At 52.7% G+C, this 25565-nt stretch overlaps 1 protein-coding gene across 1 annotated transcript in view; it reads right to left on the minus strand.

Annotated features, from left to right (window-relative positions):
• Positions 1 to 11913: 11913 nt before the first annotated feature.
• Positions 11914 to 25565, minus strand: part of Med27 (mediator complex subunit 27) — a 172460-nt gene continuing 158808 nt past the window's right edge. The window contains exons 7-8 of the mRNA XM_032902936.1: positions 13800 to 13877; positions 11914 to 12318 (exon numbers count right to left, since the gene is read on the minus strand). Coding sequence (XP_032758827.1) covers positions 12184 to 12318; positions 13800 to 13877 — 213 coding nt within the window. The 3' untranslated portion in view covers positions 11914 to 12183. The remainder of the gene's footprint in view (positions 12319 to 13799; positions 13878 to 25565) is intronic.

Here is a 25565-nt window from a genome sequence, read left to right on the forward strand (position 1 = left end):
ACTTGTCACCGTGGCGGGAGGAGTTCCGGGGAGGGGAGGCAAGATGGAAGATGACAGGGAAGTGGGGGGCACGAGAAGAGGGACAAGGAGTCCTCTGGCTGTGCAGCACCGGCCCTGGCACAGACGCCAAGCTTGCAAAGCAGAGATGGGAAGCTACAGGCCGGCTGCTGCTTAAAGCTGGAGATCACGGAGTCGCTTTCTCTCCACAAGGCAGAGCTATGCTAATTAATTGCCTTTCTCGACTAAAGATGGATGTGATAACCTTTAGCCGTGTGAAACAGCCGCAGCAACCAAAGCAACGTGGTCTGGACACGGGTTGGCAGAGTGGAGGTGTTAGTGATGGTGGGGAGGCCTGACACACGTCCTGTATCCAAGAACAAAAAGCCAGCCAGCCAGCAAGCAAACAGCCCGGTTACCTAGCACTCTCAGATGCTCCGCAGGGTGGCCGCAAGGTGACCGTGGGAAGCAGAAGGTAAGCTTGAAGGGTGGAGCTGTTCAAAGCTAACAGCCATTGCACTCCTGTGCCCTTGGGGTCAAGGAGGCTTCCATCGAGTGGCAAGAAAACCAAAACAGTGGCTTAAAGGAGACACCTCCGATCCATCTCGAGTGTGGGACTTGGGCCTCAAGGTTCATGATAGTGGCTTGAGGTCCAGCTATAACATCCACACCTTTACTAGGGGGAAAAAAAGAGGAGGGGACAAAAAAAACCCCTCTTGTAACTGCCCCACTAAGGACGCCTCAGCACGAGCTATACCCCAGCCATGCTTTGTTGCTATACCAGAGCTGGGATGAGAAGTCTTTTTCCCAGGGGTTCCGCGAGGAGGTTCAAGCACATCAGCTCAAAGCCGCTGGTTCAAAACCCGTGCCTGGTTGTGAATGTGGCACCATGGAGGGGAGGCTGACGCCAGGGAGCCCAGAGGAAAACGTAATGACACGGGATGTTGAAAGAGTAGGAATCAGTCATGTAAATCCTGACATGTAAGGCATGAGGCTAAGCTCGGAGAGCAAGAAAACTTTCTCCAGACAGAACACAAACTTAACAATGGCTCCTTTGCTGCCCGCACTGCCCGAACCCCCTGCACTTCGGGTTTGCGTGAACCTCATCTGGAGCCTGGGGTCCTGGGAAGGAGCAAACCTGAGGGTCAGGAGTAAGGAAGCTGCCATGGGGTAAGGGTTAGCCAGGCTGTGAGACCCAGGCAGTTAGGTCAGAGCTTAGAGCCCATGGGCCATGACCTCAGGTTGGGACTTCATTTGGAGCTATGACAAATTTGGCAACAGGAAAGAGCTTCTAAAACAACAAGGACAAAAACCGAATTGAAAATCAGTTCAGGTTTTGCTGGCAGCGTTTACCTGTGCTGTGTCTCCCAGCGTCATGCTGCCCTGCCGGGGTTCTGAACAGGAATGAGATACGAACACCCAGTCACACCAGGTTGCGTATTTTACTACACTCGCCAAGATGTTGCTCGAACAGAAACACAGTTTAATTACAAAAAACAGAGACTTTTAGTGTTTTCCTACCATCATTCCTCCGCATATAAATATCAAATTACTACACATCTGGACTGTATTGTGCTGAAGTGTTGGGGTTTTAAATTGCTGTTTGAGCTTCCTTTATGAAGATTACCAAATAGGGGACCTGGAGGGGGGGCTCAGCTGCTGAGGGCACAGGCCTGCTCCTGCAGAGGACGGAAGTTCTGTCCCCAGCGCTCACGCCGGACAGCGCTCACGCCACACAGCTCACAATGGCCTGTAACTCCAGGTCTAGGAGATTCAACTCCAAACTTCCTCAGGCCTCTGCACTCATGTGCACAAAGCCACACACAGACTCACACTCTTGCACATAACTAAGAACAAACGATAAACCTAAAAAACAAAAACAACAACAACAACAACAACAACAACAACAACAACAACAACAAAAACCCAAGTCATTAAGTAAGTCTTGGCTCAGGACCAGGGCAGGATTTTCAATAATTTCTTCAGTGGTAAGCTCTTGCCACGTTGCATCATGTGTCTGTGTGAAGCAGTTTTCTCAGCACCGACTGGTAAGTAAACCCCAGATCTTACTTGCAGCCCTACTGTGCACGTAAGCCCGAGATCCTTCCTTGTCATTACCTTATTCCTAGAGACAGGGTCTCTCGTTAAACCTGGGCTCAGTGACCCCGGCAAGGCCCAGCCACCCTCCTGTCCCCACCTCCCTAGTGCTGAGACTATAGGTGCCCATGGCTGCACACAGCTTTTTTATGAGGATGCCGAGGATTTGAACTCATGTCTCCATGCTTTGTGGGGCAAGCACTTTACCCACTGAGCCCTCTCTCCCGACCGTCCTCCATCTTTTCTATCAGTCTGCTTTCTGTTTGAAACACACACACACACACACACACACACACACACACACGCACGCGCACACACACACACACACACACACACACCACACACACACACCACACGGGCTCAGAGCTGCATCTGACTGTGTCCTTTATTCTCTGCCTCCTTCCTGCCCCACCTGTCTCCTGCTAAAGAGTACTGCTCAGACGATCTGCAGAAGGATTCCTACTATGTGCTGGTCAAAAACAAAACAACAAACAACAAACAACAACAACAACAACAAGAAGGACCAGATCTCATGGATCCCAGGCTGACCTGGAACAGGAAATACAGATGAGGTTGAGGGTTGGCCTTGAACGTCTGATCCTCTTGTTTCTAGTTCCAAATGTTGGGACTAGAGGCATGTTCTGTTACTTATCTAATGAATATTCTTGGGCTTGAGACTGTCCCCCTTTCTGGTCGTGGGCTCAGTCACATGACAAACTGCCTTACCTTTCCAGGGCTGAGCTCTGAGACTGCCAGCCAGGGAAGGGAGGTATCCGGCACCTCCTGCTTCTCTGGGACTCTCGGGCACTCTAAGTGCACCTCATGTGAAAATGGACCCTGACTGTCTGCTCTTTGCATTGCTGGTGACATCAGTAGATGTTTGAGTGTTGTTAGCAAGCCTCTCTCTGGGGTTAGCAAGTGCTGTTTCAGTGCTAGGAGAGGCTGTGGGGCTAAGGTACAGTGGTCCAGGCCAACACCCTAACTCTGCCAGAGATGGCCCTGAGGTGGGGACACTGTTCCCAGAGGGGCTGAGGACAGTGTCACACCCCCCCCTACAGGGGGCTGAGGGTGTCCGAGGACAGTGTCACACACACCCCCCACAGGGGGCTGAGGACAGTGTCATATACACCCCCACAGGGGCTGAGGACAGTGTCACACACATACGATTTGGGTTTTTTGAGTCATGGCCAGCGGCTGGCACCCTCTCCTCCCTCAGCCGGGTTTCTCCTGCCCTGACAGTGGCTCTAGAGTTTCTCTCCTACAGCTTCGAGCAGCCATCACCTCCGTGTTAGGTACCTGCACTTTTGGTTGGAATTTTCTTGAGCTTTGCCAATTTGCAAACTAAGGGAAAGAAACAGGGAAAAGAGCGAATTAACTGTGGCCTTTTGGCAATCATCGATTTGACCCTCTGGAAATGAAAGGCTGGTTCAGAGTCAAATATCAAAGGCTACGGCCAAAAAAAAAATGCTGCCTCCATTTGAGGCAAGGGGACGGGTGCTGGGCTGTGTGCGATGCAGATAGGGCTGGGGGTGGGGGGACGGCGGCAGTCATGTGCCCCATGGCTGAGGCTGGACCACAGTATCTGAGGAGAGAGTAAGCTCACCCTTTGTGTGACCACCACCAGCCTTGAGAAAGGACAATGTGGCTTCACTCCCTGCACAGACCGGATGTGTGTGCCTTCTTTCCCGTGGTAGACTGAACCCTCAGACACCATGAGAGCAGGTTGGCCCTGAACTCCTGATTCTGCTGCTCCCTCCTCCCAAGTTCCAGGGTTATAGGCATGAGTCTACATCTGGCTTCCTTCATCTTTTTAAGGTATTTTGATTGGTATTCAGTTGGGGTAACAAGATGATAAGACAGGGAAGTGCATCAGTGAGGTGACGCACTGCTGGGGTCCCGCGTGTGGTCCTTAGGCCTTCAGAACAAGTTCACAGGAGGAATGCGGAAGAGTTTGACGCTGTGGCTCGAGCAGCCATTTAGTGCTGTGTGCAGAGCTCAATGTGGAGATCCCAGTGGGGCTTGAAAGCCCCAAAGGCTGACAGGAGCGTAGACTGCAAAGGCCAAGTTCATGAGGTCTTGGATGGGAAGGAGTTAGTCTAGATGCCATTGAGTCACATTCTGGCAAAGCACTCGTGTGCATTTCGCCCATGCTCCAAGACTGACTTTAAAGACGACGGGAACGTTAATTTAGTGGACGGCATCCAAGGCGGCAGGCACAGCACGCAGGCTGCGATACGGCTCGTGTTTGCTGCGTTTGGCTAGGTTTCTGGTGAGAATGGCAATAAAAAGCAGAGCAGAAAGGTTTGGAAAACTTGCAGCTTGCCTGGGAACTGAGAGTGTGAAACATGGCTGACGGATGTATGGCTACGGACACCTTCAGAGATGTTAAAAAAAGCTGAGGGCTTCACAGTGGTCAGTGGGAAAGGCTCCTTGAGGATACCTCAGGGGTTGGCTGGACCCTGCTCATCACTTCCATAAAGGAGTAAAGGTTTTTACTGAGATGGGAGAGAGTTCTGGGGCCCCCTCTGCATACAGGGCCCCTTAGGAAGCTGCTTTCTCAGCTGTCACTTTACCATGTTCAGCTATCGAAAGCGCTCATGAGCTGCCGTGGCTGTGGTCCAGAGGGCCTGGCTCCTGAGGAATTTCAGCCTGTCCTTTGGCCTCTTCACAGACAACATGTATACATGACTACCCATGTACAGCTAAACACATGTTCCTGCACACAGTAAACTAGAGACACACTGGATGACCTCATGAGTATAACACCTATGAGAGAAGGCAACAGTGGGAAAAATTAGTGCTTCCCTAAGGCAACGACGCTGTGAGATTGTGGCTCCACAGAGCTGAACATGGGGTAAAACTGCACCAGCAGACATGTGCAGGGACGTGTGTGCAAACACACACACACACACACACACACACACATATGCACATACACACACAAACATCACATCACACACACACAACACACACACATCACACACACACATCACATCACATCTCACACACACACACACACACACATATCATATCACACATACACAGTGTGATGCCCCAGGAGACTTTCAATAGCTTGCTTGCGTTGTACTGATTAGAATTCGGTGATCATGGAGAGGTTGTGAGCATTAGGTGAATCCTTGGGGACGTACAAACAGGTCGAGTTTCCAGCCACGCAAGGGGTGAGGATGCTGTCAGGAAGCACTGAGGCCTGGAGTAGAGGCTCCCAGGTTAGCGCAAAGGCATTTTGAAAGTGCCTTGATTCATGGCTTTCTTTGTTCTAATAAGAACTCCGTCAAACTGCTGCCAAGTTAGGACCTGGGATTTGAGGTGACTCAAATCTGTGTCCTGAGCCATCACCACTCGAGTTCAGCTCAGAATAAACTATTCCTTATCCCCCTTGAGTGAGGGCCGTGACTTTGCTGTCAGCACAGCCTCCTGGTTTAAACACTGCGGTCGTCATGTATAAGGGGTCTCCCTGTACGTTTCTTTGCAACTTCCCATGACGTATAGATTACTTCAAAATTAAATATTTAAAAAATTCCATGAAAGATTCATTACATAAATCATTGTCACTAAATGGCAGAGACCCCAAGGAAAAGTGAATACACAGGCTCCAAGGGACAGACAGATTCACCGATGTCCACCTTATGGGAAGGGAGGACTTAGTACTCTTTTTTTTTTTCCCCCCCTGGAGCTGAGGACCGAACCCAGGGCCTTGCGCTTGCTAGGCAAGCACTCTACCACTGAGCTAAATCCCCAACCAAGGGAGGACTTAGGGTTACTCAGGTAGAGGCTGTTTCTCACAGAAACCTTTGCAGCTAGACATAATATGGAACTTGTTCCTGCTGAGGGGCTGTGAGAAAACCCTCAGTGCACCAGGCTGGCTGTGAGGTTTAGGTCAACGTTGGAAATAAGTAGCAACGAATCTAAGCGAATAGGGGGGATTTGGGGAGCAGTTTTTAGCACGCAATTCTGTAGAAAGTGGCACTAACAGAGAAAAGTTAAAAAAATGGTCACATGATGATTTGGGACAAAATGCTAGGTTGTTTTTTAAGATTTATTTATTTATTTTATGTGTATGAGCATGCTGTAGCTGTCTTCAGACACACCACAAGAGGCGATCAGACTCCATTACAGATGGTTGTGAGCCACCATGTGGTTGCTGGGAATTGAACTCAGGACCTCTGGAAGAGCAGCCAGTGCTCTTAACCACTGAGCCATCTCTCCAGTCCAAGATAGTGGTTTTTAAAGCTCTATGATTTTAAAACATTCCTGGTCCCATCTCGCTGGTCTTGGATGAAGCCTTAGCCAATGAGTAGCTTGGGGCTGAGTGCATCCTACTCATCTGTGACTCTGATGCTATAATGAAAGTGAACCGTACCGATCTCTCACGTCCTCTCTGAGCCTTCTCCCTTTCTGCAGCTGGGAAGGTTTCCGGACTCGGTTTCCACCATGCACACAAAGCAACTGGGTCCCCGAGTAACTGCCTGGTGTTGCCTGTCCATTGCTGTGGGAATTTTCATGGAGAAGGGCACATAATCCTGAGGCTCCATGTTCTGACCTTTGCTGAGGGGACCAGCAGTTTCACAGTGCACTGTGACCTCGCTTTCCACAGCAGCCATTCGGAAGGCTTGTGGAGGGTACAGCCTGGTGCTCCGGCCCTCCCTGGCTAGCAGAGAGGACCACATTCTTTCCCTTGCTTTGTTTATTGGCATTACCTAATTCCCTTTAAGGGAACATATGGGTTCCTGTTGTAATTAAGAGCGAGCCTCTGACTGAGATGTGGGTGCCAAAGCCCTGAGTCAGCCTGGGTGTTTGGTGCAGGCGGTGGGTGCTGCTGGGCTCTCCTGATGCCTCCCCAGGCTGGCTCAATAGCACTGGTCTCCTACACCCTATCCTGTCCTACCCAGCTGTGCTTTGGGGTTCTCCTGTCTCCACTGATCCCAGGAGAAACAGTTCATTCACGGATGAAGCTTGTGGCTGTTGGGACGCTCTTGTCCCTGAGTGGACACACCTTGTCTCCCGGCTAGAGTTCCACCGGTCACCTCAAGGTTGTCGCAAAGGGTGACCTTGGTGTGCTTGCGAACTTGAAAGTTTAGCTCTTCTAGTAGTAAGAGGGCATAGGGACTGTGGTATAGGTTTAAAACTTCTATTTATTTATTTGTGCACGTGTAGCATATGAGTACATGTATGTACATGTGATCCCCATGTTCACGCACCCATGGAACCTGTATTCCTTTCACTCTCCAGTCTCTTCTTTTGCGTGTCCTCTCCTTATTTCTGTGTTTGTATGTCTAACATTTCATGTGTTCATGTGCACACTCGTATGTGTGGCCATCATAACGATGTGGCATTTGTGTGAAAGTCCAGGGACGGGCTTATGGAATGATTCTCTCCGTTTACCCTGTGGATCCTGGGGCTTGACTCAGGTCATTAGAGCTGAGTGGCAGGTGTCTTTACAGCTAAGCCATCTCTCCACCTTACTATATTTATCTCTCCCCCAATCTGGAATACATTACTTTAGTCAGGGGCCTGGGCACTGAGCTCCGGGGATACGCCTCTCTCTGCCACCTTGGGGTTATAGACGTGTGTGCTGTGTTGGCCTTCATGTGCGGTCAAGGGGTTGAACTCACCTCCTCATGCTTGCAGAGCAAGCACTTTGGTTGATGAGCCTTGTCCACAGCATGCTTTGCTTTTACTGAGACTAAGGCAGGCTAGCCTTGAACTTCTGACAATACTTCTGCCTCCCTTTCCCCAGGGATTAAAGGTGTGGGCCAGCATGCCTGGCTGCAATTTAAGATTTAGTCGAGGTTCTCTTATTTTTGGTTTAGGGACTAGGAAGGGTAGGGCAGCAGACCTGGGGTAGCTCGATGTGCTAAGGACTGAAGGCTAATTAGCCACCAAGTAGGGAACAGATTGTGTCTGGTCATGGGGCCTTGGGTGAGTTTTGCACATGTGTGGAAGAGCCCTGCTGGCTGCCGTAGCAGGCTGCCGAGGTGGGACGGGATTGAGTCTGGTCTTTTGCCCAGGGTAGGCCCAGGTGAGCTCCGCTCATCTTTAGTGTGTCAGTGGAGACATAAGGCCAGGACACAGTGTAGAAAGGCCAGTTTTCCTTTTTTGTCTCTACCAGACCTGGATGGCACCTCCTGTCAGGTTTGCAGGGGGTCCAGATCTTGTAAGAATTCTTCTGGCTGAAGATGTCCTTCCTCCGCTCAACTGGGGTGACCTTAAAAGGCTCTCAATTTAGCATCAGCCCCACTCGCTGACACTCCAAATGGAACGGCAACTTCTCGCATTAACACCGAAAGATCCACGTTTTGTGGTGTCCATGGTGTTGGTGTTAAAACATCACTCGATACCAAAAGGCCAATTCCTGATTTAGTTCAGGAGGAAAAAAAAAATCTGGACAACCTTTCGCAGGCTTGCTCTGTTCTGTCGGTTGCTAATGGGGGCCAGAGCCACGGGGCAGCAGAGGGCCTGAGGCAAGGCTGGCTACCCAGAAGCAGTGACTTCAGCAGGTAGGCTGGAACCCACGGGGAGGGAGCTCAGAGTTTATCCAGCCTTTCACGTCTGTCCCCGTCAATGTGGGAGACCCTCCCTCCACTGGGTTCCTGTCTGTCAAGTGGGGACTCCACACACCTGCCTGGCTCGAAGCTTGGTGGTATACGTGATGGAAACACTTGGTAGAGAAGAGATCAGGGCAATAACAATAACAGTAAAAGTCCCTCCAGACGCCACCCTTAGGGGTCACATGTTGCCCAGGCTAGCCTTGAACTTGCAGCGTACCTGAGGATGATCTTGAACTTCTGATCCTCTGTCCTGCCTTTATCTCCTGAGTGCGGGGGTTATAGGAGGGTACCGCCATACCACCTGGGTTTATGAGGTGCTGGGGCTTGGTGTATGTTAGGCAAGCACTCCGTAAACTGAGTCTCACCACAGCCTCAAGTCACATGAGCCATGTGGCTCTCTCCATCGCCTTTTAGCTCTAGGACCCGGGGAGGGTCCTCCCGGAAGCAGTCTGTTTCTGGTTTCCCTTACAACCTAACCTTTGGGAACTGACCTCTATCCAATTTACATCAACTTCAGGTCAACTTCTCCTTTTAACAGCCAATACCCAGGCCAGGCCATCTCACACTGATCTCCAAGCACCAAGCATTCAGTAGTCCCCCACTCTGACTTTACCACATGCATTAGCACTCAAACTTGTCTTCCCAGAACAGAGATGGGAGCAGCACAGGCACAGCGCTGGTGTCTCCTCTCCTTCTCCCTTAATCAGGGAGTGTCAAAAAACAGGAAATCAGATTTGAGATGGACCAGCAGGTCATGACTCCTGTCTCCAAGCCTGACAATTGAGAGACGTGATATCTACAAGTCGCCTTCTGATCTCATTGGTGGAGCAGCACACGTGTGCCTACGTACATACGTACCTGTGCACATACAATAAACAAGCAAGTGTCAAGGGAGAAAAAAGAAAATCCGAAGAGCAGGCATGGCTGGGATCCTGCTGTCCAGCCTGTCATGGCTGCCTCACAGCCGACCTGTTTGCTTAGCCAGCCCTCCTTCTTTCATGATAACGTTACCTCTTGCACTTTTAACTGGTATAGAGGAAGCCACTTACCCACCGTCTAACAACCAGCAGAAAGCTGGAGCACAGGTCCTGGGCCATCCGTTCATCACCTGTGGCCCGCTCACCCTGCTCCTTGGTCCCCTCAGCCTGTGCTGTTGTGTAAGGAATGCTTCTCTTTAGTGGCCTAGGCAAACCTGCTAGGTGTTCTGTCACCCTTTGTCTTAAAGAATGTGTTTCTGAAGATGACAGAGGACACAAGAACTCGACCTTTCTTCTCAGTGGGAGCAACAGCCTGCCCGAGGCTGGGTGAGGGGTCCTCGTGCACGGTCCCTGTTACAGGAAGCAGGCTGGAACAGGGCAGAGAGCTATAGAACAATTGGGCATGGGGGCCAGAAATGCATATGGTTCAAAACCGAATAGCTTTCTCACAATGTGCCCCGCCCTCACTGAGATCTCGTTAGTCCTCTGGGACAGTTCCACATTTGCACATCTCTGAAGGTGCTGGCTGCCAGCTGGCAGTCACGAGGCGCTCGTCACTCTGCACATGCCCCGACTTGGTCACAGCCAGCACACTGCCATCATCCCATGTGAGCAGTGCACACCTCGGCTCTGTACCAGCAGCGCTGTCATTAAGTGTCTTTGGAAAGACCTGCGGTCTGAGGCAGCCTCTCATTGCTAACCCACTGTCATGCATTTCCTTTAAAGCAAGAAATTCGGATCTTAGGAGACCAAGGAGAGGAGGCCAGAGGAAGTCAGTGAAGCTGTGTCATGGCCTGTAGCTGTGTCACAGCCTGTGATGGGGGTAGTGTCTCTGGAAGGGATCTCCTACTGTAGGCTGCAGTCAGACTTAAGGCAGAGGAAATGGTATCTCTGATCTTAGGCACAGAATGCCAATGACCCTTCTGGCGGGGCTGATTGACAGACCTCTCACACTTCCCAAATGTGTGGTAAAGGAAGCAGTGTTTCCCAGGTCCTCTGAGGGCTCATGTCACTGTCACTGGAGTGGCTGCAGAGTGGAGCAGTGCTCATCCTGGGAGCATGGAGGTAGCAGGGGTGGGCCTGAAGGTCTGCACACCACGAGCTCCCACTTGGCACTGCTGCTGGGTTAGGGCCCGTGTTGAATGACGCTGTGGAACATATCCCTCCCTCCACGGTGGTTCAGAGCACTGGCGCGCTGTTCCAGAGAGCCCCGTTCACTGCCCAGTAACCGCAACTCTGAAATGCTAGCCCCAAGCTGCATGTGGTGCACACTCAGGCAAATCACTCAAATACGTAAACAAAAATGTAAAAAACAAAAGAAAACAATCCACCCCCCCCCCTCAGTTCCTCCCAATCTGATGGACAGGTGGGAAAGGGCTGGGTGGTCCAGGACCAGTCAGAATTAGCCACCTACTGTAATCTCCGCATACCTGCAATTCCAGCACCTGGACAAAACTGCTCAAGTTTAAAACCTGCCTGGGCTACCTAGCAAGACAACTCAAAACGGAAACAACCCCCAAACCCAAAGCAAGGAAGGAGGGAGGGAGAGGCAGGGAATGACTGAGGGGAGAGGAGCGGGAGAGGGAGGGAGGGAGGGAAGAGACTTCCTTTAGGCTGGGCAGGGCAAGCCCCGAGTAGGGATGGCTTTGTTAGGAAGGCAGAAGGTTCACAGAGAGCTACAGAATGCAGAGGGCGAGGGAGGCGCTCTAGGAGCTGCTGGGGAAAGGCCCCTCTCTAGGCGCCTGTGGTGCCGACTCAATGGGGCCATCTGCAGTTCTCTCCTCAGCGCCCTCCATTGCCAGCAGTGATGACCAGGACATCACACTGCCAGCACTGTGCCCACCCCCAGTCCAGTCAGGCAGTCTAGGAGAGAACTCACTTTTTCTATCCCAGGGTCCAATATTAAAGCTGTCTCCCTGTCAGTTCTGCTGTCTCCCGTTTCTGGGTGTCTTCCAGGGTCAAAGCCTGCTTAAGCTCTGTCCTTGGGCCACCAGGCCTTCCAGAAGGGCAGCTGAGGCACCCCCACCCCCACCCCCAGTTTTGAGAGTGGCCCAGGCTGGCTCCTAACTCTCAGTGCAGCTGAAGATGATGGTGAACTCCCGATCCCGTCTCCACCTCCTAGGCGGGATTCCAGGCCTGTGCCACCATGTGGAGCTGGAGAAACAGGGCTTCTGCTCCTAGCATGTCCAGCCCAAGGACTCTGCTTCAAAGGCAAACTCTTCTGGTTAAATCGAGAGAATGTCAGAAATCCTGTAAGAAGCAGGACAGAGCCCTGACCAGCGTACAAAAGCTTTATTGTTTACAAAAATAAGTTACAAAAACCAACCAAGCATAGCCAACGTTAGAAGAAAGGGCTCATTCCAGTAACAGCTCATGGAAGCAAGACCCAGGGGCCAGCACACAGGGAAGGGGCAGACCACGCTCCCATGCTGCACCAATGGGGGTGACAGTTCTGCCAGGGAGAACAGCGACAAACACCTACGTGGTGAATGGGTCAGGCTGGTCTGGAAAGGTGCTGGCGCTGCCCAGGGGCGGGGCTGGGGTCACTGCCGGCAGGTGTCATGGAAGGCTTCCAGAGTTCGGAAGTCTCTCCACGTTGGGGGCAGGCCATCTTGTAGAAACTTCCCACAGCGCTGGCACGGGGCCTGGAACAGCTTAATGTAGCTTCTCAACCAGGTCTGAAAGAGGTAAGACAGAGAGGAGAAAGGGATCAGGGAGCCCCTCAGTTGCCCTTCTGGAAGGCCTGGTGGCCCAAGGACAGCACTTCAGCAGGCTTTGGCCCTGGAAGGTACTCAGGGTCGAATATTAAAGCTGTCTCCCTGTCAGTTCTGATGTCTCCTGTTCCTCCCAAGATAGTAGCACAAAGGTCCCTACTGCCCAGAGCTGGGATGTCCCCAAGGCGATCTGGCACCATTGCCAGGTTCCCTGATTCTGGACAGCTGCCTCCTCCTTCTTTCTCCCTTTCTGAGCAGCAGGCGCAGGCTCAGCTCGGAAGTGCTGTGAGATTCTGTACCAGGGCAGTGTGCTCTGAGCTAATCTCATTTCAGAGGTTGTCCCTCTCTGTCATGGTGGGGCCTAACACAGCTGGGGCGGCCCCAGTGTCGCCGAGTAACATAATAAGTGACTGTCGCCCAGCCTTGAGGTTGAGAATGGAGGGCTCCCAGAGGCCATGCATAAGGATGAGGCTCAGGTAACTCAATTCTCCTCCTCAAGGAGACTCACGGGCATCAAGGCCTAGCAAGTAGAACCCACGCCACAGGCAAGCAGCCCTGAGAGCTGTGCAAGTCACACAACTCACTCCCCAAGGTGTCGGTGAGGGGACAACAACTTCTGAAGAGGTTATTGATACAAGTATGTCCCCAGGGGCAGATCTGCCCCCACCTCCCAAGCTGGTGTGGGGTTTTGAAAATAAAAATAGAAGGGTGATGGGTGGCGGTCTGCTCTACTTCAGGATCCCCGTCTCAGTCAAGAGCAAAGGGGAACCTGGAGCCATGTCAGGAAGACAGACAGTCACCTGCTCACTCCTCAGCATGGGGAAGGACTCTCTGACCTTAGCACTGAGCACCCAAGGCATCCCCCACACCATGCAGTCAGTTCTCAGGCCAGGCTTGTGTCCCGTGAGGAGTATTCGTTCCCTCTCAGAGCGGTGACAGTGAGCTGCTAAGCAACACTCTTGAGGTCACTACTGCTCAAAGCAGTAGGCAAGAACCTGGCAGCCATGGTAGTGTGGAGACAAAAGGAGTTTCCTGGGCAGGGAAGGGAAATGGCTAGTGACTTCCTAGGAAGCTGTGGCTAAGGTGGACTGGGAGGCTGCAGGGTCTGCGGAGGGAGGCTACGTGACCAGCCCTGGGAGGAGCTTTGATGTCTCAAATAACACACACACACACACGCACACACACACACCCCACCCACCCTTGTTTTGGTCTGTGTTCTCGCCTAGCTGCTCTGCTCAGTGCTGCTCTGAGGTTTGAGGAGGACACCGTGGCAGGGGAAGAGTGCGGGTTAGGAGTGGGACAGATCCACTCCTTCCACAGTGCTGGAAACTTCTGTAGGGCCTCTTCTGCGGGCACTGCTTGCTCTGGTTGAAGTCCCAGGGATTACCTGGGGTGGGCTCCCCAGATCTCTCCGTAGTGGGAAGGCTTGACCTAAAGCCACTTACCATGAAGGACCTGACCACAACGTCTGGCATCTGGGGTAACTGATAGTGAAGCAGGGCAGTGGTGGCATGGTCTGTCACCTAGGATGAAGGACAGCCACCGTTAGCCAGAAGCTGATAGCTTCCTAAACGACAGCCCTGTTGGGATTCCCCTGCACCCCTCCTCCCCACACCTAAATTAAAATCTCAAATAGGGAAATTAGCAGAGTCGCAACAGGGAGGGGTCATTGAAGGCAAGAGGGTACAGGCCTGGAGACGAGAAGAGTGTGGAACATTCTGGCAACTAAACATCTGGACAGGAGGAAGCATGGGAGAGGGACAGGGTGTGACACTCGGCAAGGGTGCGATGATTTCATCTGTCTCCATGCTTCTCACCCAGGCTCTGCCCTGCTGGCTCTCCTGCAGGCTGCCCCTTGCTCTGGCCTTCCCAGCTCTTCTGGGGACCTGCCAGGTCTCCTGACTTCTCAGAAAGGTGGGCCAGGGCCCCATAGCCTTAGGTGCATAGGAGGCTCCAGAGACACAAGCAGGACTGCTGTCCTTGGTCCCATCACTCTCCTTGGGCCTCAAAGCTCATTTTGAAAAAAAAGGGGCTAGTCATAGACACCCCAGTCCCCGCAGGCCTGGACACCCCAAATTATTAGGAGTTGACTAGTGAGAGGTATATTGAAATTAATGGTTTATCTGATTGTCCTCATTAGAGACTCTGAAAAAAATTTAAAAACATTTCCTTATTTACTTGGTGGTGGTGGTGGTGGTGGTGGTGGTGGTGGTGGTGGTGGTGGTGGTGTGGTGTGGTGGTGTGTGTGTGTGTGTGTGTGTGTGTAAGAGCGTGGCTCCCACCTCGTGGGTCCTGGTGGTGGTGGTGGTGGTGTGTGTGTGTGTGTGTGTGTGTGTGTGTGTGTGTGTGTGTGTAAGAGCGTGTGCTCCCACCTCGTGGGTCCTGGAGATCAAACTCAGGGTGCTGGGCCTGGCAGCAGGGACCTTTACCTGCTGAGATATCTCACAAGCAGTGGAAATTCTTGTCATCACAAATATAGTTAAAACCAGAGAAAACATGCCAGAGAAAATCATTAACTCTGAGGAGAATAATCAACACAAGCCCAGCACGACAGACTTGTTGGTCTCCGGCCTCAGTGGGACACTGTGACACACTGGTGGCCGGCAGGCCCACAGCAGCAGCGAGGCAAACTCTGTGGGCAATTGGGAGGGCCAGTCTAGGCCAGGGACCAGTGAGGATCATCCCGGAGTTGTACCACAGCGTGAGGACGGCTCTGCAGTCAGGCAAGCTGGCCCAGGATCCCTAGCGTCCAGAGGCGAGTTTGGCCCAGACAGACTTTCACCCGGTAGTGAAGGTTGTGGCTCCATGCTTCATGGCAGCGGGGAAGACAGGCTGATCAAGTTCCTCTTCCCCAGCGAGCCCCACTCCACTCTCCTGCTCAGTGCAGCATCCTTCCTGCCCTCCTCCCCTCCCCACGGCCCTGTCCACTTTCCTGCTCACCATGCTCCCTGCCCTTGTTCTCTCCCCACGGCCTTTCTACACCATGTCCTCTTGGTTTATGCTGTGTCCCCAGGCCTAGAACCACAAGGTACACCCAATGCATAGAGGACTGTGGAAATGCACCCTCCTGGGGACAGCACTGCTCTACCACAGTGACATCCATGGTGCCTGTGCTGCACAAGACTGAAGATGTCTTTCCCTGGTGACTTTCCCCCAGTGCCAGGCCTGCTTTTATTTTAAGCACCCTGACAGACAGCTTTCTAAAATGAGCAGTGCTTTTCTTCCCAAGCAGTAGTAATAACCGTGACATGGCTGTGCTGACTGCTGGGGAGACAAACAGGCTGTCTTTTTACTTAAAATGCCCACTGAAGTGCTGCTGCCCCGGTTCCAGGCATGGCTACTTTCCTGCGGTGGGTGCTGTCCACAGCACTGACTCTACGAGGCCCTCCGGAGGACTCAGAGCCATCTGTTCAAGTGCTGGAGCTGGCCTGCCTCAGTCCAGTGACCCAGAGGTGACATCCAAGGCACGTTGTGTGCTTGGATGCAGTTTTTCTTCTCAGTTAATACAAAAGGCCATCGCACGAAGTTCTCAAAGCCTTAGAAGCTACAAAGACATCCTCCCAGGTAACCATGTGAGAGGGTCCGTGTCCCACTCCTAATCTCCACAAGCATGTGAGTCCCTGTCTGGTGGCTGCTGTTAGTGGGAGCAGAGAAAGGTGTCTCTAAATGGGCATGCCCCTGCCATGCCCCATGGTTTTGCACTACCTGCTTGGCCCATGTGGCCTATGAAATTTGGGACCTCCAGCCAAATCTTACAGGACTCTCTCTGAAAATGCCCCAAGCCTTGAACCCAGGCCCTTTATCCCCACTGTTGATCTTGCTTCTCGAGCTTTATTTGAGCTCCTGATTCCTCACTCGACAGACTGTGGTCCAGGTGAGAGTCTGAAAGCTGGTCTTGCAAGCGAGGTGGAGGAGAGGCGTGTACGTGCAGCTGAGGTGTACAGGCTAGCCAAGAGGACCGGCCGAGCTAATGAGAAATGGTTGTCTGCAGATACGGGGAGCCAGGCACTCTACTTGGCATCTGAATCACAGGCAGGGCACCTCATCAGTCTGGCCACTTCTGGCCTGCCATCTGGCTAAATCTAGCCTTCTTTTCAAAGAGTCCCATTAAAAGCACTCTTTAACTGCCAAACAGTGGCAGGTTTTGCTCTGGTAACTGATGTGGTTGGACATTTAGTCTCTCAATCTCCCACCACCAATCTCAGCAACATTTTAATAGAAGGAAACAAAACCAGTTGACTTCTGAGTCTCCCCATCGACTTCCCCAGCTCCATTCCCAGTTTTCTGATTCCCATGGCTGAACCCCCAGTACTGAGCAAAGCTCTACCATGCATTCTCCCTAGTCCTCAAATTATTCCACTTTCAATGAGTGTGTGTGTGTGTGTGTGTGTGAATACATATATAAAAGTTTTACACTTTCAACAACAAAGTTGTGTTTTGTTCAGCATTGAAGATATAGAAAAAACATGCCAGTGTAACAAAAGATTGCTATTAACTAATTTTGTGAGGACCTAGGTTTAGGCCCATTGTGTTGTAAGCTAATGACGTTCCCCTGGAGATAAGAGCAGCCTGCAGTGAGGGAGCGAGGGAAGAGCACTAATGCTCCTGAGAGACCAAGGCCAAGGAGGACACCCAGCCTGCAGGTTGAGTGCTGGGCTGAAACAAAGCTTGGAAAACATCAAAGTGCCAGGAACCTCGGGAGAGCAGGAGGGAGAGAAGGACGCAAAGCAACACTACAGACAGACATGGACTAGGCAGGGCAGTATGGGTGCAAAGTGGGAACTGGGGGGTGGGGAGTGCTAGGCTGGAGATCCAGAAGCCTTGCTTCCCCTCACTGCGGGAAACCAGAGGCCCAGCCTGGGTCCCGGTGGGTCCCCATCTGGAGAGCCAAGACAGCAGGCTGGGTTGACTGAAGTTCCCTCTGCCTCAGCTCAAGGCTGTGAAAGTCTTTGTGCACCCAGATGGAGGAGAACTGAGCGGTGTGGGGGTGTGGGTGGGGCAGAAAGACTCTTTCAGGAGACCTTGGAGCAGCTGCCAGTCAACACTCTGGAGAGGGCTGCCAGTCAAAGCAGTCTCCCCAAGTTCCTCTGCCATACTGAGGTGCAGAGTGCCCTGAGCCTCCCTCCCAGGCTGGAGCTGTTTTAGCCACAAAGAAAGCAAGTGAAGCTGCAGCAGGGGCAGCGCACGCGGGCAGCCCTCTGGGCCACAGGCTCACTGCTCTTCCTAGGAGTAGGATGATCTTGGGCATGGACTCCATGGGTCAGGAGAGGGATAGCATCTGACCTCACTCAACCTCACATCAACGACCAAGTGCCATTTGCAAGTCAGGGATGACAGGGTGCTCAAGGGACTTAGGTTAAGTGGATACCATGCAGCAGGGCAGGGCTCGTCCAGGCCAAACCAACCTGACCTGAGGGAGGGACCCGGTAGGCTCCACTGGAGGACTTCTTGGGTGGACAAGTGTTGTGAGTGGTGCCAAATCATGGGCTCTCTCCTCTCCTGGGGTGGCGGGGGCTGGGACAACCAAACCTTGGACATGGTTCCTTCCTTCCTTGCTAGAGCCTCTGCCTATTAGCTGCTAAGCACAGGCTTTTTCTTCCCCACTGCACTGATCAGAGGGACAACTGAATTCATCTCCTGCCTGTGTTACACGGGAGCAGCGGGGTGACGAAGGCTGCAGTACAAGTGTCTCAGAGGAAGTACGAAGCATAAGGGTTGGGGGTCCTGGTGGTAGTGCAAGTGTTCCACTGTCCAGTGACGAATCTGGGACACGCCCCTCCCTCCAGCTCAGGTGCCACAGTGACTTACCCTCAAGGGGAAAACCAAAGGCCACAGTGGTGACCTAGGAAAGGTTTGGAAAAGAGGAGGGGGAGGCTCCTAAGACTATCACTGTCCAGCCCCCTGAAAGGGAGGGTCTGCAAGTGAGAGATGAAGACAGTCGTCAGCAGTCAGGGGAGGAACAACCACATGGTCTGGAGCTGTGTGCGTTCCTCCTCCTCTACCTCATTTCCACACGGCTCTAACTTGGGGTGGTTGTTTTTCTAGAGCAAGAGACCCTGAATGTCTTCAGGGGCTCAGGAAACCTCTTAATGGGAGGCATTACCTGCAGGAACCAGGCCCAGTGTGTAGAAGCTGTGGAAGGGTGCTGCCTAAGAGACCCGGCCACCAGGGGGCAGGACAGCAGCCCTTGGTGAGCTGGCCTCAGCCTCCAGCAATCCTCTGTCCCATGCTTTCTAAAGCAAGGGTTACGGGACAGTGTCATTTACCCACAAAGCCAAGTGCCCGAGGCTGTCCCTGCCAAGCTAGGGCCGCTACTAAAAGCATTCCCCTGTGAGGTTCATAAACAAGGAAAAGGAAGTACCCAAGAAACTACAGCCAGCTGCTTATTTAAAAGAGACTGTGGTGGTGATTGGTCTCTGGCTTCCCTCAAGGCGGAGCCAGCCTCCACATGCATGCTGTAAAGGTAGACAGGAATGTGACTTGGGGGAATGGGGAGCCTGAGTGAGGGCAGATGGCCCTTCCCCTGGTGACTTTAAAGCCTTTTTTTTTTTTTTTTTTAAAGAGAGGGTCTTTTACTCGGTAGCCCTGGTTGGCCTGGACCTTATGATGTATGCTCCGCTAGCCTCAAACATACAGGAAGGAACCCACCTCCCTCTCCTTCTGCCTCTTGTGTGCTGGGACTAACGGTGTGCATCACTACGCCAGTGACCACCAATTAAAAAAAAAAAAAAAAAAAAGGCGGCAGACGCCAGAACAAGAGAGGTGCTGTGTCTCTGCTTCGCCCCAGGTGCCCACCTGATGCTTTGATATGACGCCATCTTTACAAGGCCCTGGTTTTGCTAACTCCTCTCCCTAGCTCTAGGTTTCAGCAAGGCTGGAAGCACCACTGAGCCGGCAGCGAACTGAATGTGCCACTCATGGGCCTTGCCCCAGCATCGAGCAGTATAAGCAACCTTAGGAGGGGAAGATGCTTTCACATTGTGGAGGGGCCAGCCCAGGGGCTCCCCAACAATTTTAACAGGGTAAGCCCCAAATAATGCTCAGGTGTAAATGCTTTGTGGGCTCTGGAGCCAGCTATGGGAGCGCGGTGTGTTAAGGGCTTAAAGAGACGGCAGCCCTGATAGCATCCCTGCGCCAGTTTCAGGATGAATGCCGAAGGCGGCCTTGGAAGTCTTCATTCTATGAAAAGAGGAGTCACCATTATCTCAAAATTGGAATGCTCTGAAGTCCTGAAAGTGGTGTTGGGGGCCAGGGGAGTGTTGCAGACAGAAGCTTCTAAAACACGGATGAAGGCACTGCGGGCGGAAGCAGGGGATTTACCACTTATTATGCAGCCCTAGTCTCTAATCGGAGACAGGATTTGTGTGCCGTAGGCTCAGCAGGCCTGGGGGCCCGAAGAGGAAGCCTGGAGGCCCACTGGGGCTGGGGATTACTCAGGCAAGATCGATATTCTGCTTTGTGTGATGAACGCGCCATCTGCATGGGCTCTGAAGAGCTTATCGTTGTCACTGGGGCCAGGTCATGCTGGTCTAGGACTTCTGGGACAAGATCAGCAGGCTAGCTAGGTCAGAGAGGAGAGGTGGAGACAGACCCAGCTGCTCCGTCAGTCTTCAAATCCCTTGCACACCTCTGAGATCAAGCCCTGCATTTGAGAAGTACGAGCCTGCGGATGCGATCTGCTTAAGACAGTTTCTGGCAGGCACAAACTGGGGCTTCCAAAAGTGAGCATCTGGGTGGGGCAGGCTACCGTAACCCCTTAGTGTTTCAGACAGGACACCACTGAAGTCTGGAAGAAGCTCTCAATTCCCGGTACCCAAGCAGACTAGATGGCCTCCATGGATGGCTGCATGCTTAAACATGCATAGACTGCTGCCTTGCCTCCTCTCAGCTCATGGCTGACAATGCTGTGACCTGTGAGCCTGCCTAACCCAGCACTGCTGTCTGACCCTGTCTGGAATGCCCTTCTCTCACTAAGCCTTTTCCAGTATTGGCACTCAGTCTAGGGGTGGCTCCCTGTTCTGACTGCTACCTGGTGCTTAGGCTAGTTCCCTTGTGTGCACTTTCATAGCCCTCTGGGTAACTGAGTCAGGCACTGTGTCCAGGCCTGTGACCTGATGCTCTATCTCCAGGCTGCACTCTGGGAATGAGGCCACCTGGGCTGCATTTTTGTCCCTGGGCCAGCTTTGGACATGAGGGAGCAGTATGTCTCTGTACTGGTCACCCCAAACACAGTAGTAGGTAGGACCCAGACTAAGGGGTTAAGTGGGATTCCCAGGCAGTTGGAAGGGAGGGAGGCGGCGTGTGGGATGGGAAGAGAGCCCAGGAGCCTGAGCGGGCAGGGATGCTACCGTCCTGGAGCCCGGGAACTCTCCAAGGTTCTGACCACTGTGCTAGTTCACATAGCAGGGTTGAGGAGAGCCACATGGTGGGTCCCTGATATTTTTTCAGGATTAAGAAATCAAGGCTTGGGGTTGGGGATTTAGCTCAGTGGTCGGCTCTCAAGCCCTAGCAGAAGGCGGGATGCCCTGGATTGGTCCCCAGCTCCGAAAAAAAAAACCAAAAAAAAAAAAAAAAAAAAAAAAAGAAATCAAGGCTCTTCTTTAGATGAAAAAAGTTTAATACTTTCCAGAAGGCAAAATGCCAGACTGTGGCTGGCTGCCACGAAGTCCTGTCCTGGGGACACCTGAACTGTTTGCCTTCCCTTGATGCTGCGTTATTTCTGGAGTTGACATAGTCATACCCACTTCTCCATCAGACATGCAGCAACAAGGCACTGGCCACTGTGAAGTCAGGACCAGTGTATCCACTGCAGGCCATATAAGGTTGGTGTCACTGGAGGGAGGTGTGCCCTCAGAACAGTACGTACTGTCCCAGGTCCTGGCCTATCAAGTTGCTCGGCGGGCATAGCTGGCAGCTTTAATTCTTGTATCTCACACAAAAGCTGCCCACTCTTTGGCCAGGGAAAGTAATATCAGGGCAAAGAAGATGGAGGAGGCTTTGGTGGGAAATGATTGGGCTTGCCATGGTAGATGAATCTTGAGTTTAGTTTACAAACCTCCCTCCCTAAAATGGGGACGTATGCGGGCTGGAGAGATGGCTCAGCGGTTAAGAGTTCTGACTGCTCTTCCAGAGGTCCTGAGTTCAACTCCCAGCAACCACATGGTGGCTCACAACCATCTGTAATGGGATCTGATGCCCTCTTCTGGCATGTCTGAAGAGAGCAACAGTGTATTCACATATGTGAAATAAATAAATCTTTTTTTTAAAGCGATACTTTTCTTTTTTTTTTTTTTTTAAAAGGGAGTGGGGGAGACATGCACATAGATAGCTGTAGTTCCAGGTTCTGTGGTCCTCATCCTGTGGGATGCTACAGAGGCAGCAGCAGAAGCACATGCCACAGCCTTGCCAGGAAAGTTTAGTGCCAAGAATTCCCCACAGATGATCTTCACATCACGCACCTCATGAAGGAGGTGTGATCTGTTTCACCTTTGTGCAGAGGAAGGAGCTGAACCTACACAGGACAAACTCTTGGCCGGAGCACAGCAAGTACAGGGCACAGCCCATGCGCTGAACCACACGGTCCGCTGTGGAGAGGAGCCGGGAGGCCTGTTCGAGGGAGCTGGCCAATAGGGAGTAGAGGAGATGGAGGGGCCTTCCTCAGGAGAGGTCACTTTGGAGACAGAGCAGCAGGGATCACATGTACACGACAGTTACTTTCTATGTCCCATCTATGGTATCAGTTCCCCTCATGGCATGCTCTCCAATACAGATGAGCACACTGAGGAGGTGTGGCCAGGCTCTGGCCACCTGCAGATGGCTCTTGCTGGAGCAGTCACTCATAGGGAGTGTGACCGCAGTGCTGGCAACTTGAGCTGTGGGATGGGGGCAAGGGGTCCAGGAGTGGGAGGAGCCGGTCTTCCCAGAAGCAGCTGTCGGATCTGATGGCCTGTCCTGTGTCCCTTCCCTCCAGGAAGAAGGGATGATGAATGGTTGCCCTGTGACCCCTCTAATGGCAGAAACCCACAAGTCACTTCTGGGGTAACTCAGCATACCAGAGAGGCCAGTGGGCTGGCTAGGCCTCCCTGGGTCTGTTTGCTACCCATAGCTGGGTGCATGTGAGTACTTGAGCTGTGTCCAGCAGGGAGCCTGAAGGAAAGGGGCTCAGGCCCATAAGAGGCAAACGAATGAGGAAACCTGCTCTGGGAAGAGTGGGTGTGAACCAGCCCTCAGGGAAGGTGGTGGCTGGGGCTCTTGGCAGCCAGTTCAGCCCAAACAGCTCTTCCTCCTTCCCTTGGCTCCCAGGCCTGGATGGAAGTTTAGCCCAATCAGTCTAGACTCGCTGGTGGCTGAGGGCACAGCACCTCTACGATGACCAAGGAATCCTCTGCCTCTCTCTCATTCCTCCAATTCAACAGCCTACTCGCAGACAAACACACACCTTCCTCCTGTGGGCCACCATCAGGAACATCTGTCCTTGTGAAAGCTTTCCCCTCAGCTCTGTCCATTTGGGACACACTTGTGAGGGTCCCTTTAAGTTTGAAACCTCTCTGGTACAAGGGCTGGATAGAGTGTGGCCTGGGATTCTCACCACAACCTTTCTCTCTCTAGGCTTTCAGATGTGGCATCCTGACCAGGAGTCTCGGTTGAATTATTTTTTCTGAAGAGAAGGGTTGGCAGGGAACTCAGAGACCAGGGGCTCAGAGTGTGTGAGCCTCCTGGTGAAGTGAGGTGCCATAGAATGTAGGATTGGCAGGGGGACTCAGAGACGAGTTAGTGAACCTCCTGGTGAAGTGAGATGCCATAGTGGGGCCAGTGCTCAGGTCAGCCTCACTGTGGGAGGAGGGCTCTGTCCTCTGGAAGTTCCCTGTGTGGGACGGTTCCCTCTGGAGGACTTGGAGCTAGCATGGACTGGATATGTGGGCACTGTGGGAAGGCACCGAGTCATGACAGTCTCCTGGGCTGACTCAGTCCTCCCTTCTGTAAAGGGCCTGAGGGATACTCAGTGGCATCTCTGTAGAGACCAAGCCAGGAAAGGCCTTGTCTTTCACATCAAAGAATGGCCAAGTGAAGGAAAAGGTGAAGAGGGCAGGGGCACCCCACGGGCACCCCAGCTGCCTACTGTGGTGCAGGACGCGGTGGGCTCTGCTGCCTGTGGAACAATGGCCATGGCCAAGAGTGGACTTCTGAGGCCAATGGCTATGTTTTGTTCCTACCCCCAGGAGGGGGCACTGGCTCCTCAGAGACTACCTTTTCCTACACCCCACCCTGCCTGCCTGGGGCCTCTGTGCTCTCTCACCTTTCTCTAGCCCCTGCAAGGATTTCATGCAGCGAGTGGCTGCAGACTCCTCCCAAGACGCTGGGAAAAAATGCACACTGTTTTGAAATGAGGGGGTTAAAGGTCAAAACAGTGAGTGCCCCAGCAGAGTTTAAATGGCAGGAAAATGCGAACTTGCTTGAAGCTTTTGCTGGCTCTGTGTCTCTGGCCTTTCAGAGGGTCCCCTTATTTCTGTATTTCATTCTCTGAATCCACACTGCTGGAAACTCACTGGCTATAAAAAGCCACTTCGCCCTAGGATGAAGTGCAAGGCGCCTCTGGGGTAGTACAGTAAATGACAGGCACCTGTTGGCAGTCATAGCCTCACAGCAAGCTGTCCCCCAAGCAGCCTCTGCCTCGCACTGGGTACAGAGTCTAATGAGTAGGATGGAAAAGGCTTGCTGACAGTCAGTGTCCTCAGACAAAAGGCAGGCATTTCCCTCCTCACGACTGGCTTGCTATAGAGCCACAGGGACTATGGCTCTGACTGAGGGACTTGAGCACCAGCCTCTGGACAATGTAACAGTGGCCTGCCCTCCACTGCCCTGGCTCCTCAAGTGAAAAGACAAGGGTAAGTTTGCTTTGGCTTTACAAGGCACCAGTCCCCTCCTATCCAGAGGGAAAGAGCTCAGGGACTCCCTGCCTTCCTAAGGGCACCTGAAGCAATACAATGGTGTGAGGAAAGGAAGTCAGTCCAGTCCCTAAGGGGCCCTCCCTCAGGACAGTGGGTGGTAGGGGTGGGGGTGTAAGCTCCTTCAGTGGCCAGGGAGTCTCAACGCAGAACTGGGAGCACTAATGCAGTCTGCTCTGAGGTCAAGCTCGTTGGGAGGTGGGTGATTCTGCCAGTGAAGTCCCCTCATACAGGGGACAGTGAGCCAACCTGCTCCATGGGAACTTACTGCCCTGGGCTAGGGTTTTCTCAGCACTCTGACCTTGAAGCCCATGCTGGCTGCATACTGGGCAGGCAGGTGCAGGAGCCCTCTCCACACTCGTGTCGGCGTCCACGACAGCAGCAATAAGCACACACCACATTTATGGAGAACAGAGGTGAGAAAGGGTGGGTCCCAAAAAGCCAAAGCTTAGAAGGCCAGCCCCGTTATCTGGGGTTTTGAGTCCCAACCCTAACCATCACTTAGAAGGCTTGCAAGACAGACAAGCCTTGCACAGAGTGTCCCCCGCTCTGCCATCTATGTGGGGCCGACTGTGGGAAGGGAATGAAGCAGGATATCACACCCTGCCCTTGGGACAGGATGCCAGAGGCACCTTCTTTCTCCACCAGCCCCTTCTGCAAGCTTGGAACACAGGCTCCCTGATGTGACATCACACCACACCCATGCCACTGGACGTGATTAGCTGAAGCTGTACTGAGAGGACTAGGCTGGATTCTGTAGTACATTACTTCTCAGCTACCCCTCCACCTGACAGCACAGGCACTCACTTGCCCCTGAGAAGAGACAGAGACCTTACCTTCCCTCTAAAGAGAACACTGACATCCGTGTGGTGGCAGTCTTTAGCCCAGGGAAGGTCAGCACTGGCGGTTAACTGCTTAGATGTATTAGGGCAAGGGAGAGGGTGGAAGAGCCCAGTGTCCGGGCACTGCCTTAGGTGGGTAAAGCACCACCACGTGGGTCAGCCCATTCTCCCTACTGCACACAGGCCATGTAAGTGCACGGGAGACTGGCGGGTGCCCATGCATCTCTCCAACTGTCCCTTTCAGACTCTGCCCTGTGTCTGTGCACTCAGACTGTGTGGCAGGTGGTTCCCAGGGAGGGTGGGTAAAACATGGTAGCAGTTTAAATTTGTGCTTTAGAAAATCCCCATTCCACACTCTGCCTGAGTCCCTCAGAAGCTCCCCACAGACATTCAAAACCGAATCCCATGGCACAGAACAGTTTTT

Source organism: Rattus rattus, chromosome 5, assembly GCF_011064425.1.
Source record: "Rattus rattus isolate New Zealand chromosome 5, Rrattus_CSIRO_v1, whole genome shotgun sequence".
NCBI classification, from domain to species: domain Eukaryota; kingdom Metazoa; phylum Chordata; class Mammalia; order Rodentia; family Muridae; genus Rattus; species Rattus rattus.